At 38.5% G+C, this 15000-nt stretch overlaps 1 protein-coding gene across 4 annotated transcripts in view; it reads right to left on the bottom strand.

Moving 5' to 3' along the window:
• Positions 1 to 15000, bottom strand: part of LOC113417082 (uncharacterized) — a 44465-nt gene that overhangs the window by 29021 nt on the left and 444 nt on the right. For 2 of the 4 annotated variants that reach the window (XM_087968979.1, XM_087968954.1), the window contains exons 1-6: positions 14897 to 15000; positions 11599 to 12130; positions 7505 to 7624; positions 6351 to 6474; positions 4646 to 4742; positions 925 to 2296 (exon numbers count right to left, since the gene is read on the bottom strand). The exon at positions 14897 to 15000 is cut by the window's right edge and continues 421 nt beyond it. In XM_087968979.1, coding sequence (XP_087825105.1) covers positions 925 to 2296; positions 4646 to 4742; positions 6351 to 6474; positions 7505 to 7592 — 1681 coding nt within the window. In that variant the 5' untranslated portion in view covers positions 7593 to 7624; positions 11599 to 12130; positions 14897 to 15000. The remainder of the gene's footprint in view (positions 1 to 924; positions 2297 to 4645; positions 4743 to 6350; positions 6475 to 7504; positions 7625 to 11598; positions 12131 to 14896) is intronic. The other 2 variants (XM_087968970.1, XM_087968961.1) reach the window with 2 other exon arrangements.

A 15000-nucleotide genomic window follows, 5' to 3' on the forward strand; every position in this document is an offset into this window, starting at 1 on the left:
TTACATTATGCTGGAAGATCTAAGCAGATGGAATTCAGCTCCTGTGTATTTTTTTTAAAGCCCTCTTTTGTATAATCCCTTTTATGCGCTTGATGAAAATCAGAATATATTTTCATCACTGCTTTAAGGGTCATCAGGAAGGCGGTTTAGTTACTAGACTGGACTCCTCAGAGTTGGTTCATTCCCTGGGCAAAGTTACAGGTTGCATGTCCAAAAAGTCTAGCTTTTAATTACTCTCTGCCTTATATAAAGATAAGAATAATGCACAAGGAAAAGATAACAGCAAGAAGAAACTCCAATCGGTAACATCCAATCAGATGACCTCCTACTTTACCTTCTGCAGTGAACTCTGAACATGTGCTGAAACCTCTTATTCAAGAAGACAGTAAGTAACTAGTTAAGTTAGTCTAACTGTACTGATTTATTGGAAGTTTTGTACATGTCTTATTATTGATTTTTCCTTCTTTCCTCTTATGTCTAACAAACTCCTTTTTTTACCAAGAGATTTGGCTTCATCTCTTTATTCAGAGATTGAACACTGGAATTTTCCATTAAAACCTTTGTCAAGTACTAGACTGGACATGCCCTTGTGAATCTGGGATTAGCCTTAGATCCTCTAAGTTCTGTCCTCTGTCCTCTTGTCCTTTGGGATGAGAAGATTCAAAATTCACCTGTCCACCCTTAGTTTTCCTAAAGCTAAGCTGAAAGTAAACGTTGAGAAAAAGGCCAAGATTAGAGGAGGGTATGTTAGAAAGCTCAGCCTGAATGGTGGCAGCCTAGTTCAATAACCTTCTACCAACCTTAAACCTCATTATAAAGTCTTAACTTCAGCAACTTTGTTCTGTGCAAACTTCAGCTCCCAGAATTCCCTAGCCAGCCTCCTATAGGATGACTGCATTGTAGAGCATATATTTTTCAAATTACCCTGACTGCCTTTCCTATGTTCTGGATTTGCTTTGTTCTTGAAAACAGGGAAGAGGCAAGCCACAAGATCATTTCTCAGAGAAAGAGCCGGCCAATTTAGTTCTCCGCCATAATTGTTTGCAGTACTCTTGCTCAGTACTTCAGGCTCTCGTCGATCTCTTATGGCTTCCTGGGGATGAAAAGGAGATGCCATGAAAGGCTTTTCATATTTCAAGCAGCCATCTCCGAGACTGGATTCACTGCCACTACTACTGCTATTTGTCGTCTGCGAGGTTTCCTTTTGGCTCATGAGTTCCTGAGCACTGAGTTTCTTGGGAAACGATTTTCCACAGCTTTTTAAGAAATAATCTTCAGCTTCACTGGGCTCATCTGTGGCATAATCGGCATCAGAGAGTTCCCCATCCTTGCCTCTGCTGGATGCTCTACGGAGCCCACACCTTGTGAGATAGGGAGGACAAGGCAAATCGTTGTCAGTAAATATGCAGAATGAATCGCTTGAAGAAGATTTTCCATTCCATCTCTTTCCAGGGTTTGCATTGTTGTGGTACTTCATTTGTAATTTAGCAAGTGTCATCTCTTGTTTTTTCTCTGGTTTACTTGTAACATTTATGATTTTATCATTGATTTTCTTAAACCCAGGGTTCCTTTCTAATTTGATATCTGAACATTCATCTGCTTCAACATTAAGTTTATTTTTGCACTGCCCAATCCTTTGTGTACCTTGAATAATCTGGAATTTGGAACTATGGTCCTCTGGATTGGGCTGTTCCCATTCTATGTTCTGAAAGTCAGAAACATCTAGTGAAGACTTTCCTGTTACCTGTGATACATCATCATCTAAACCTTCCATAAGCCATATTGGAATCTTAGAAATGGTGGATCCACTGAAAAATATACCAGAATGTTCTTTGGAATCAGAAGAAGAAGAGTCATTTTTTCCATCCACTTGTGTCTTAACGTCACTTAGTTGTTCATGCCACTGCTGTGAATGTTTGGACCAATTAAATGATAGTTCAGATTCTTTTTCACCTACCATCTCTTCATCATCACAATCAGAGTTACTTTCTTTTCTGCTTTCTGACCATGATTCACCTTTATTATGCTGACATTTTACAACACCATTGGAAATAAAACAATTTCTACTTTTGTCATCTGGGAACATAACCTTCCTTTCTAATTGCAAGCATTTTCCCAGTTGTTTTCCTATTTTCCACTGATCAGGAGATGAGAGATTATGCTGATTAAAACTGACTCTCCCAAGCAGTTTGGTAGGACTCCTGGCAAGACTTTCTCTATTTTTTTCACACTTTACAATGCCTTCTGGATATTCCAGAAATGAGTTTGGATCCGTCATCTCTGTCTCATTGGAATCCTGCAAGAAATATGACAAAATATATAATGTAATGATAGATAAGCCAACATTTTAGCTAGTACTAATCATTATTAAAGCATGCAATCTTAATGAGAGAAAATCTGATTCCAGAAGCTCATCTCCTTTTCATTTATTCATCTATGTTTTGCACATAAAATTTTACCTCTATTTTTATTTTATTTATTTATTTATTTTTTATTTATTTGATTTGCCAATTGTTTACAAGATAATAAGTATAAGTGTATACATAGTTGTGAATACATGAAATGGGTACATATAAGAAAAATAAAAGAAGAATAAGAGAAACAATAGGACAGGGACAGTAGGCACGTTGGTGCACTTATGCACGCCCCCTACAGACCTCTTAGGAAAGGGGTGAGGTCAATAGTAGACAGTCTAAGGTTAAAGTTTTTGGGGTTTGGGGAAGAAACTACAGAGTCGGGTAGAGTATTCCAGACATTGACCACTCTATTGCTGAAGTCGTATTTCCTGCAATCAAGTTTGGTGCGGTTAACTTTGAGTTTGTAGATATAGGTTGCTATTCAATGCCCACATATTTTTCCCTTTCTTATTTTCTTCTCTGAAAGCAAATGACAAACATGTGCACATCACGTAGTCTCTTTCTGAGTATCCAGCATAATGCAAATGACGGAAAATGGAATAACAAACATTAAATCAAAGAAATTAAAGATTTGAGAGTAGAAAGGAAACAAAAATTTAGCTAACTCTGAGCATTCATAATGTCCCTCCATACTTTTCTGTCTTGCCAAGCCATTCTTGCTTCCATCATACCCATCCACTGATTCTGTTCTTTGAATTTCTCACCTCTCTTTTTGGGGGGGATCTCATCAGTGCCATCCAACTATGACTCTTTCCAATTTTTCCCCTTCCTCTTATTCTTCACTTATTCACTTATTCTTCTGTAATTTGATTCATATTCATTCTGATTATATGATCAAATTAACTGAGCATACTTCTTTCATACTAATCATGCACTTGCACTCAATCCATGTTGTTTCAGTAGCCATTCATTCTTGAGCCTCTCCTTGCTTTATCACATATATCTTAAGTACCCATTTAGAACGCATCAGCCTGTTTTTAAAATATTTCTCCTACAATTACTCAATATTCATTTACATATACCAAAGTGAGCAAAAGCAATCTCTTCTAGGCTACCATTTTCAGCTTCTCCAGAATCATTTCTTACAGTGCCACCTTGCCACCAGCATTTGTGTCTTAAAATGTTCCCACTGATTTTTCTATCATTAGTAGACATTCTACAAAGGGTCAAATATTAATCTTAGATACTGATGATTTTCAGGTCCACACTTCTTGTTGCTCCTTGCAATCTAACATTTGCCTACAACTTCAAGTCTACACACTCTTCACGGTTTTTCTCATATTCATAAAATTCTCAATGTAATTTTGAAGAATAAGCATCTGGCTGGCACATTGCCCACATGGAATAAAGTCTCACTGCATTCCCCAGATTTTGCTAATTGCCTCCACTTAAAACCTTTAAGGTTTGCCTTTCCCAGGTATCCTTACTAGACTTATCCTGTGAGGTTTTTTGCATTTATTCTTATTACCTTTACTGCTGCTTATATTTGTATATAAACTACACACAGTCGCTTCATAATTAAACCACGTGTATTTAAACATTATACCATCTGTATCTAAAGTCCCACAATTTTTCATCATTCTCACAGCATTTACTATCTCCTTTCCATCCTTTTTTTCTTTGACACTAGAATTTGTTTCCATTATATATTCTTCTTCATTAACAATGCTACTCCCATACATATTTATCAAATAATCCTTCTGGAATTCAGTGCTTTTATTTTAAATCCCATTTACTCAGCCAACAGCTCCTTGTTTAGTTCTTTTCATCCATTTCCGTGTTTGCTGTTTAATATCCAACAAAATAATTCTGCATTTTTTTTCTTTCTCTATTCCTATAGCTAGTGATTTTCAGCTGAAGTCCCACTGCATCTTGCTTCTACCTCTCTTAATCAATATGCTTAACATTCTATAGAGAGATCGTTTCCTCTTCTTTTCTTGTTTCGTAAAGACCTTAATTTCAGGGATCCATTAAAACTCTCTTGTATAATAAGAAATGCAGGTCACTTTGGATAGTGAGATGGGTGGCATATAAATAAAAAAAATAAAAAAAAATATTTTATAGTAGTACAGATGGTCAATAAGCTGGAAAATTATTATTTGTTCAGCAGCGAGATATAAGAAATTTTGGTAAAGCAAACAATATTTTTCTACAACAATTAAGAAAACACAATTCATTTTCCACTATTAAATTATCCACAGCATTGTTTTTCACCTAGCTCATGGTACCTGGTATTGCATCTCAATTCTTGAAGTATCTACTTTCAGATCTTCAAAGGATTTTTCCATGTTTTTCTGTCTTTTTCCAACTCCAGGTCTGATTGATCTAAGACAGGAACAACAAAGCATATCTGAACAAAATAAAGGGGCAATTTTTTGTTTCCCAATTAATTGCAGGCATGTCGTGCTCTTCTCTGCCATCTTCTCTCCCAACTGTTTCCAGACAGGAGGTCCAAAAAGGCCTCAGGGAAGAGAAAAGCTCACCTGGTAGACCAAATTATGCCTATAGACAAGACATTCCCCACCCATGCTTTATAGTAAGTTTCAGAAAACAAGCTTATTTTATTCCTCCCACTTCATTCATTCATTTAGTATATTTTATATGGCTACCCATCTCCCACAAAATGACTCTGAGTGGCATACAACCAGTTGTATCAGGCAGTAACAGGGCAAGAGCGCTATATTAGGTCTGCATTTGAATAACCTATGGTGTTGTACATTGAAAAACTTTTGACATAAAATTAAGTATTTCCATGCTTTAGATGCAATTCTGCCAACTCTACTTATAACAGTTGCAAAGATAGCAGCAGGGCCTCCTAGCTCTTAAAGCAGGGGTCCCCAACCACCAGGCGCTGGACCGGTACCGGTCCGTGGATCACTTTGTACCGGGCCGCAAAGAAATAAAAATAAAAAATAAAATAAAAATGGCGGCTTTCTTTGCCTTCAGTGAATGCTGCTGGGATCAGGGATCAAGAACACAAAGGAGAGAAGGAGAGGGAGGAAGCAACCAAAGCCTGTCCTGCTCTCCGGCTCAGCGGCTTGGTTTCCTCCCACCTCGTTCCTCTCTCTGTCGCTCTCTCGCTCCTCCACCAGCCCAGGAAGAAACAGGGTGGCTTCCTGTCGGCGCAACTCCTCCGAGCGCTCGTTCACCCCACACAGCTGCCGCGGTTCAATCCAGTGCTCCGTTCTGCCTGCCTGCCTGCCTGCCTTCGTTTCTGGTTGTTTGAGCAGCTTTGGCTGAGAATAATAACTATTCGCCTCTTTTTCTCAGCCAAAGCTGCTCCGAAACAACCAGAAACGAAGGCTGCAGGCAGCAGAAAGCACTGGATTGAACAGCTTCTTTGAAGCAGTTTCTTCCTGGGCTGGTGGAGGAGCGAGAGAGCGACTGAGAGGAACGAGGCAGACACCTGAGGGATGAGGCTGAGGGAGGCAGGGCCGGGAGGCGGGGCTTCTCAGCCATCCTGCAGGGACTTGTCCTGAGCCGCGGAGACAGCCGTGGGCCACCACCGCCCAGCGCTCAGTTTTGAAGGCGCTCCTCAGCCAGGCGCAGTTCCTGAATCTGCAGCTGAAACCCTCCGTTTTAAATGTCCCAATAGAAGAGAATATCTGTCGCTCAGGGTTGCAATGAGGAGGCATTGGCGCTCCTGAACTTGGTGGTTTGCTGGCAGATGTTTTATTACCCGACTAGGTAACAACATCAGATGTTACCTAGTCAGGTAATGAAACGTCTGCAAGCAAACCACCAAACTCGGACTCCCGGTCCTTGAAAAAGTGTTTCTGCGTGAAACTGGTCCCTGGTACAAAAAAGTTGGGGACCACTGTCTTAAAGGACAACTTCTTCATCTTTTTCTTTGACAAGAGCATGCATAACACAGTTTCAATCATAGCTCCGTTTTATACCTGTGCATAAAAAGATTGGTGCATAAGCTCTCACCTGCCATCTACAATTTGAGTCTTCACACTTGTCCCTAATCCCGAGGGAGACAAAGGAATGTTCTCTTCTATTGATTGTTCTTCCCTTTCTTCTGTAATACTTGGCAAGCATTCAGGCCAGCATTCTTCAAGAAAGAAGCAAAAGGAGCAAGATATAAGTTGGTTTTTTTTATAAAGGGGTGGTGATGGGGAAAAAAAGTCATTATAAGTTGCATGACTTTGAAAGTGAGGGAAGGCTAAATAAAGACTTTTTTTATTCATTTTCCACATTGTATAATTCAACTTCCTTTTCTTTAGTAATTACAAAGATTCAATTAAGCAGGAAGTTCTAGCATCAGCACCTACCCTGGTGGGAGCAGTTAGAGATGAATGACAAGGTTAATGTTCTGTATTAACATACTCCAAATACTAATTTCTGATTGGTCCACACAAATGACATTGTGATTGGTCCACTGAACGACAGTGATTGGTCCGCTAAGAATCAACCGCGATTGGCCGAGCCGATCGCGGGAGATTCAAAGACCTGTCATTGGCTGGCAAGTCGCGAGCAATCCCTATATGAAGGGCTGCCGCGGCTCCAAGATCTTGTACAGATCTATACATGAAATAAAGAGCTTGAAGTACACTGGTCTCGCGTCTCTTTCGTACCCGATCTAACAGTTAACATCCAGAAAGGACACAGGCTGAGATTCCCTCTCCCTCTCTACATGTCAATGTCCAAAAGGGCAATGGTTTCACATATGTTCTGTGCTTTCTCTGCTCCGGTTAAATGTCTTAGACAAAAACCACACACCATTTAAGGAAGCACCCACAATCTTCCAAAACAGTTCACAGATGATTTCCACTAAATTTGATCCTATTATTTCCTTTACTGAGGGGAAAAAATGCGCAGAAAGATCGTCCTCCAAAATGCATGCTTGCAACTATACTCACAACACTTTGGAAGTAACTAGGCTAGTACTTAAACTCTTATTAATAAAAGGAAAAGTAATTGGAGATCAGGTTGAAAGAAACCACAGAACAGAAAATGCTGGAAATCAGTAATTTGGAAGTGGCCTTATTGGATTCTCTATAAAAAAGTGAACAACAGAAACAGCAATTCCCAAGAAAGGAACACCCACAGACACACATTTCATAAAATATGCCTGTGCTTACCTTTGATTGGACCATTTTTCTGTTCTTCAAGAGGATGTCTAGAAGTGTTTTCTGTGTTGGTCTCATAACTCTGGGGAATTGAGTCCATGTTTGTTTCTATATGTATATAAAATATTCACACTAAAAATAAAATAATCAGAAATAGCTGTGGTAATATTTTGAATGCTTTTGGGATTGTTCCAATTTACAGAAGTTGTATATGGTGAAAACTGGGTTTAACCACATGATTAGTGCCAATCTTGGGATTTTATTTAGCACTATATACAGGCCCTACTCAAGTACCGTATTTATCGGCGTATAACACGCACTTTTTTCCCCCTGAAAATAGGGGGCAAATGATGTATGCGTGTTATACGCCGATATAATGTTAAGAAGCCTTCGGTGAATGCTGCTGGGATCGGGGATCAAGGACACAAATGAAAGAAGGGGAGGGAGGAAGCAACCGAAGCCTGTCCTTCTCTCTGGGTCAGCTCTCTCAGTCGCTCTCTCGCTCCTCCACCAGCACAGGAAGAAACTGCTTCAAAGAAGCGGGGGCTTTCCTGTCGCCGCAGCTTCCCTGAAGCGCCCGTTTCTCCCCCACCCCCACCCCATCCGCCCGCCCGCCCGCCCGCAGTGCTCCGTGCTGCCTGCCTGCCTGCCTTCGTTAATGGTTGAATCGGAACAGCCGGCTGAGTAAAAGAGGCGAATAGTTATTATTCTCAGCCGAAGCTGCTCCCAAACAACCAGAAACTAAGGCAGGCAGGCAGGCAGGCAGAATGGGACACTGTGGATTGAAGCGCGCGGGGTGGGAGTGGGGGTGAAACGGGCGCTCGGAATAGCTGCGGCGACAGGAAAAGCCCCCCCACTTCTTTGAAGCAGTTTCTTCCTTGGATGGTGGAGCAGCGAGAGAGCGAAGCCTCCTTCTCTTCTCTTCCCCGGTCCTTGCAAAAATTTTCTGCTTGAAACCGGTCCCTGGTACAAAAAGGTTGGGGACCACTGATTTACCTTATAAGTGGTAATAATATTAATAAAAAAAAGTTCTGAGCTACCCTTATTTTGCTTCAAAGTTTTTATTTAGAAATTTAATTTTTTTTCCTGAAATTTCCCTCTTAAAATGAAGATGCGTGTTATACGCCTGTGCGTGTTATACGCCGATAAATACGGTATATACCATACATCAACTTGATGCTTGATAGGATGTCATCCAACTCCCTTACCACTTAGATGTATTTTCCCAGAATTTGCCCACATGACCAAATAACACGAGCATAAATAACTTATTACTGTTATCTTTCAACCAGTTTCCTCTGCTATACTGCATTTCCTTACCTATGTCTCAAATAACAGAGCGTCAACACCAAGAAATGGGCAGGTTTGATTTACATATAAAAAGATGTTTTTATCCCTGTTAGTTGAACAATCCGCAATAGCCTGGTTATGCCTAATACTAAACCGTAATGAAAAATTCACAAATCACTTTAAACCTAAATTAAAAGAATAAATTTATTTTTTTATTTTATGAGAAACAATCCAAAATATGCCATCATTGTTCGACATGGTACCAAAGAAGAGATAAGAAATGGAGGCAGAAGTGCCATCATGGCCAAATTGTGCCAAACTAACAAATACTATCCTTACTGTTAGCAGAGAGCAGAATAGCCAATCTGGGTACAATTAAGGCTGTAAGTTAATATACATCTTTATTACTAAAAGTATGTCAAAGCCATAATTGACCAAAGCCATAATAAACAACAGAAGTCAATGAATCTGATCGTGGCACATGGAACACTGTGCATTGGAACCTAAGAAGAATAAATAATAATGAGCATGAATTAATGAATGAAATAAAATTTTATGTTGTATATTTATGAAATTAAGAAAACAAGGAAGGCTATATTCAGATGTGGTATTCAGCAAGTTCTGACCAGTTCTGGAAAACTGGTAGCGGAAATTTTGAGTAGTTTGGAAAACTGGCAAATACCACCTCTGACTGGCCCCACCCCCATCTATTCTCTGCCTACCGAGTCCCAGCTGATTGGCTGGGTCTTCTTTTGTTGCCCTCTACAGGAGAACGGAGCTGGAAAGCAGGTTAGTGGGGTGGGAATGGGATTTTGCAGTAACTTTCTCCCAGGAGTGGGGTGGGAATGGAGATTTTACAGTATCCTTCCCGCCATGTCTACCAAGCCAGACCCACCAAGCCAAGCCCATAGAACCAGTAGTAAAAAAAATTTGAACCACTAGCTATATTGTAATAGATCTGAAAGAATAGAGTATGAGCTAATGAGTTTATAGTAGGTTTTAAGTATCATTTTAAGTATCATTTTAAGTATCATGAGAAGGGGAAAATGTGTTTTCCCTGTTTGTTATAGATACATCATACTTCTATAAGCCAGGTTTGATTAAGGAACTGGTTTATGAATAGCTATTGCACTGAATTTGCAAAAAATCTTCCAGAGGCAGTTAAGCAGTCAACAAATCCGTGGAACCTCCTGAAAGGGATAGAATAGCAGTAAGAAGGATGGAAGGCATATAGGAAGTTGAAGAGACTGGAAGAACAAATAAAATAAGTGCGTGATGGATGGCAAGCAGGTAGATATCAGTCCAATAATCTTGTTCAGTTAGAAGGAATTGAAAATGTGGGGCCTTGAATTCATTTTTTGAAGAACTGCCACACAAAATACATACGTATCAGACAATGTCGGATTCATAACATGCTATTAAATCACAACTTTTAACAATGATTTATTAATGGAGTCATAACAGCCAGGTTCACCCATCATGTTAAGCCATATAGCTTGGCTCTCATATTTTGTTAAGCAAAAATAAGCCATAATATCATTTAACTGCCATCAGTTAGGAGCTTGGTTAATGTGAAAATCTTATCCTATGGAAGAGAATTGTATCCTGTGGAAGAGAATGATAACAAAGCTGGCTGGCATTGTTTGGAATGATGCAGGATCTCCTGCCTGTGTAGGGGTTGGACTAGAAGACCTCCAAGGTCCCTTCTAGCTCTGTTATTCTGACTAACAAATGCATTTGAATATTTTGCATTTGAATATTTTGCAATTCAGTGAATTCCACCAAGGTAAAAGGTCAATTAAAACTTCTTACAGAAAACAACTTTTTGTCAATTTTGGCTACAAGCCACAGAGGGCATCCTGATAGCTGAGAGTGCTAGAAACATCCTGAGATACACTTAATCTTTGTACCTGCTCATTCTATTTCTGAGGATTCACTTAAATTCTTCTACAAAAGCGAAAGACTCTGTATGTCTTTCTCAGTTTTGGGAGCCTGAGCTTGAATATTATTTACATTACATAAATGTACATACCGAATTGCAACTATCAACTGCCAAAATGTTGTATGCTTTATTTTTTTTGTTGCTGTATTTTTCTTTTTGAAGCACTTTTTTTTAATGCATAGCTTTTGTATACATTTGCACTGTAATTATCTTTGTGCTTTGTCTCTTTTCTTTTTCTGTTTCTTTTAAAAGCGGTTAAAAATAAATTTTGAAAATGAAAGGTTTCAGGATTGTAGTGTCAGGATAAGAGATCTCCTCTTTGGTAGTCTGCTGTTGTTCTCAACTAACAGCAATTTTCTGAATATAGGGGAAAAAAGGGCATGTAGGAAGGACGTGTAGGCCTTTAGATTCAAAATCAAAATGCTGATTCACAAGGGCATGATTTTCTAGCAGGAACTATCCACATATCCTTAGAACATCTGCTTTTTTCCCCCGGAACCCTGAGTCTTCCCTCCACAGCTGTTCTGAAAACCTAAGAAACCAGGGCCAGTGATGGGGCATAAAAACATTAATTAACATTTTTGACATCCATTCTCTTCCAGGCAAGAAAATATATACTTGTTTTTTTAAAAAAAAAAATATACAGAGAAATGTTGTGCACATACCCACTCAACATTTTTGCTCGAGTGTCTGTAATTAATAGCAATTTTCAAGAAAGTGTAGGTTTACATATAGACACAAAACCCAAAGGCAAATACAGAATAAAAAAATACAGAAATATCTTCTTGCTTAGGTCTACACTGTTATACCAATTTATTTGACTAACTGAGTGATAATGTAGGTGTGACTTACTTTAGACAGAGAAGAATCTTACCTATATTCCTTGAGATATATGGCTTCTTGAGTGAAACAGCAGCAGCAGAACTGGATTTTCCAAAAGTTTCACAGCAGGAAGAAGTCCAGCTGCAGCTGGTGACATGAAATGCTGAGGAGAAATGCAAATGATAGAGTTTCTGAAAGGTTTGATATCCAGAAAGAGTGAAGTGTGATCTAGATCCTCAGGTATAGCAACTTCTCATCCCAGCTTGCAACTATTGTCAGAATTATTGAGCCGTGTAAGTGGTATTTCCTGATGACAGTCTCTCCTTATGGTCAGTTGTTCCAGGAGGTAATACTTTCACCAGAGAATCTTTTGAAATCCAGGGAAATTGACATTTTTTGTTCTCCAAGCTATAGGTTTGCTTTTCCCATTTCTCAAAACATTTATTAAGGATAGAGAATCAGCAGACTTGAGACTTTTATGCCGCCCATCTCACCAAGACCAAGGGAATTATTCTGAAGTTGTCTCTTGAGTTTAACAAGGAAGTCTACTGCACTGATGAAGAAAGTTCTTTCTTCCATAAGAACTGGAAAAAACATTCAATAGTCATGTCAGGAGCAATTCAATAGTAAAGATTAAATATTCCAGAGATATATAGATATTTCTGATATGCAGTACATTTGTGTAATCATCCTTGCTATAGCTCCCATGAAAATCAATTTCCTGTCTCAACTAAGACGCAACAGATTTTCTAAAGAGATGAAATACATATAATTCATATATGTCTGTACGTCTATTATTACCTCTACTGGGCAGTTAAAAAGTCAACTATTTTAATCAAGCCCAAGATGATTCTAACAAATGGAAAATCAAACAAAAAGGAAAAGCAATCATAGTTTTAAAAGATTTATGGGAAAACTGAAAAAGATTATAATAAAAATGTTTGATGGATAAAAAAAAGTAAAAATGAATTTAGAAAAAAGTTCAATGGAAGAATAAAAACAGCAGAAATGGTTTAAGACTGAGTGGAACTGATTAAAATTGGAATCTTCTAAAAATGATCTGTTACATGACTTTGGGCTCAAATATCTGATTGGTTTACATCCAATTATAGTTAAACAGCTTAATGAAGTATTGAATGAAGGAAAATCAATGACTGATTAATAAGCAGCAAAACATAGTGATTCCAAAACATCCAGCAAAAGGGGCAATGGCAGGCATCTATGGGCCTGTAATATGCTTGCATACAGTGCTTAATTTACTCACAGGCATAACAGCAGACAACACCCAAGATTATTTAGAAGAAAATAACATCCTTCTTAGTAGAAAGTAACTTAAAGGAAAAGCAGAGATACGAAAGGTCAACTTCTGATGGATAAAATGATTTTGGAGAATTGCAAAAGGCAAAAGCTTGATTTACGTATGGTCTGGATTGATTATAAAAAGGCATACAATAATGAAATTGAAATGCCAAATGGCCAAACCTTCAGTAGCGTTTTTTCAGTTTTTCAGATGGAGAACATCAAGGACGGACAAGTTAAAAATGTGATTAATAAAGAACACGCCCAAAGAGTGAGAAAAGTGCTTAAAACAATATTGAATGGTGGAAATACATCAAATCCATCAATACCTGAGCCATCCCTGCAATAAAGGCTCACTGCTGAAATTAATAACTGGGCACAAGTTGAACTGGACAGTTTAGACACAAAACAAGAAAACTAGTGACTATTCACTATGCAATACACATCCCTGTAGTGATATTGATAGATTATACTTGCCATGAAGAAATGGAGGCAGAGGTTTATTTCATGTCAAACAAACTGTTGAAGAAGAAAGACATGTATTAGTTGATTATAAAAAAAGACAGCCAAGAAAAAGCATTGTTGCAAGCTAATAACTTATTAAATGTGCAGGAAACAAAACATGGGTATCAAAATAAGAAGAACAAAATGCTGGCAAGGAAAAATATTACATCAGTGGTTCTCAACCTATGGCCCATGGACTCCTGGGTGTGTGTGCAATGTCAGAAGGGTCCATGAATATTTGATGCAGGCCAGCAGTTTAATCTTGAGTTAATTCTTGATGGTCCATGACCATGGTCTGTGGCCACAAAAACTATTTAAAAGGGTCCAAGGTGAAGAAAAGGAACCACTGTATTACATGACCAATTTCTACAAACGATTAAGGGGAAAATGGATAAAGATAAAATCTAGCAAAGGCTTACAGCTGGAACATTAATAAAAGAAACCAAAGGCTTGATTTTGGCTGCTCCAAAGCAAGATATTCAAATGTAATCTAAATCAGAATGAAAAATCAGATGATTGAAAGGCATGACAAAGTAGCAACAATGGTGCATTGGAATATCTGCAAGAAATAACATTTGCCTGCAAGCCAAAACTGGTAGGATCACAAAATAAACACAGAGAAAATGAAGAAACTAAAGTGTTCAGAGATACTAGAATTCCAGCATAGAAGTACCTGCCACATAACACTCCAGACGTAACAACTGTTGAGAAGAAGAAGAAAAAAGGCTGGATAAGGATGTAGGCAATACTTGAGGATAGCAGAATAGAAGGAACTGGAGAAAATTATAAAATAGAAAGACCTGCAAAAAGAAGTAAAACAACTGGGGTAAGAAAGCAAATATAGTACCAATGGTAATCGGTGCCTTGGTGTAATCCCAAGACAACTGGAGTACCGCTTGAATATCATTGGCATTGACAAATTCACCATCTATCCATCAGTTCAAAAGGCAGCTTTATATGGAACAGCTTACACCCTATAACAATACTGTTAACATCATCAAACAACAATTTCTGCCTATTCCAGGTCCTTGGGAAGGACTTCATAAGTGAATAAAAATGCCAAATCCAATATAATCATCTGACTGCCCCTGCAACCAATCATAATAATAAATTATTAATCTTGTAAAATACCGCACTCTCAACAATTCTGAGCAGCCCTCAATCATCAAAGAAATTATGGTACAAATCAATAAAATATAAAAAAAACTAAAGACAAACAGTTGACAGCATGATAAAGCAAAGAATCAAATAAATGAAACAGAAATCAACTGATGAAAAACCACCCCAAAGGAGTTATGTTATTACTTTCAAGAAATAAGCTGTTTGTATTGAGGATTAAAATAATTTTCTCCCTCTGTTTTATTCATAAGCATCTCAGAGCCCTAGGAGACTTCTCTGAAATATGCAGGCATGGGGGTGATTCTCTCTGGCTGCTATCTAGATATACGTTTCTACAAAGCAAGCAACCTGGGTTTACACGCTGAGGAAAGAGGGCACTCTGTTCATAGATGATAAATCACTGCGTTACCGCACATGTTTTTCCTTACCTGCCAATCAAAGACAGCTTTATTTCCAGCCCTGGTCTAAGCATGCACTGCAATTTAAAGAGTTCAGTCCAATTCAGTTCAGTTCCGCTGAAATAGATGCGTGG

This window comes from Notechis scutatus, chromosome 1 (genome assembly GCF_049901735.1).
Source record: "Notechis scutatus isolate UNSWTSFEM ecotype Mainland chromosome 1, rNotScu1.2, whole genome shotgun sequence".
In the NCBI taxonomy this organism is placed as follows: Eukaryota; Metazoa; Chordata; class Lepidosauria; order Squamata; family Elapidae; genus Notechis; species Notechis scutatus.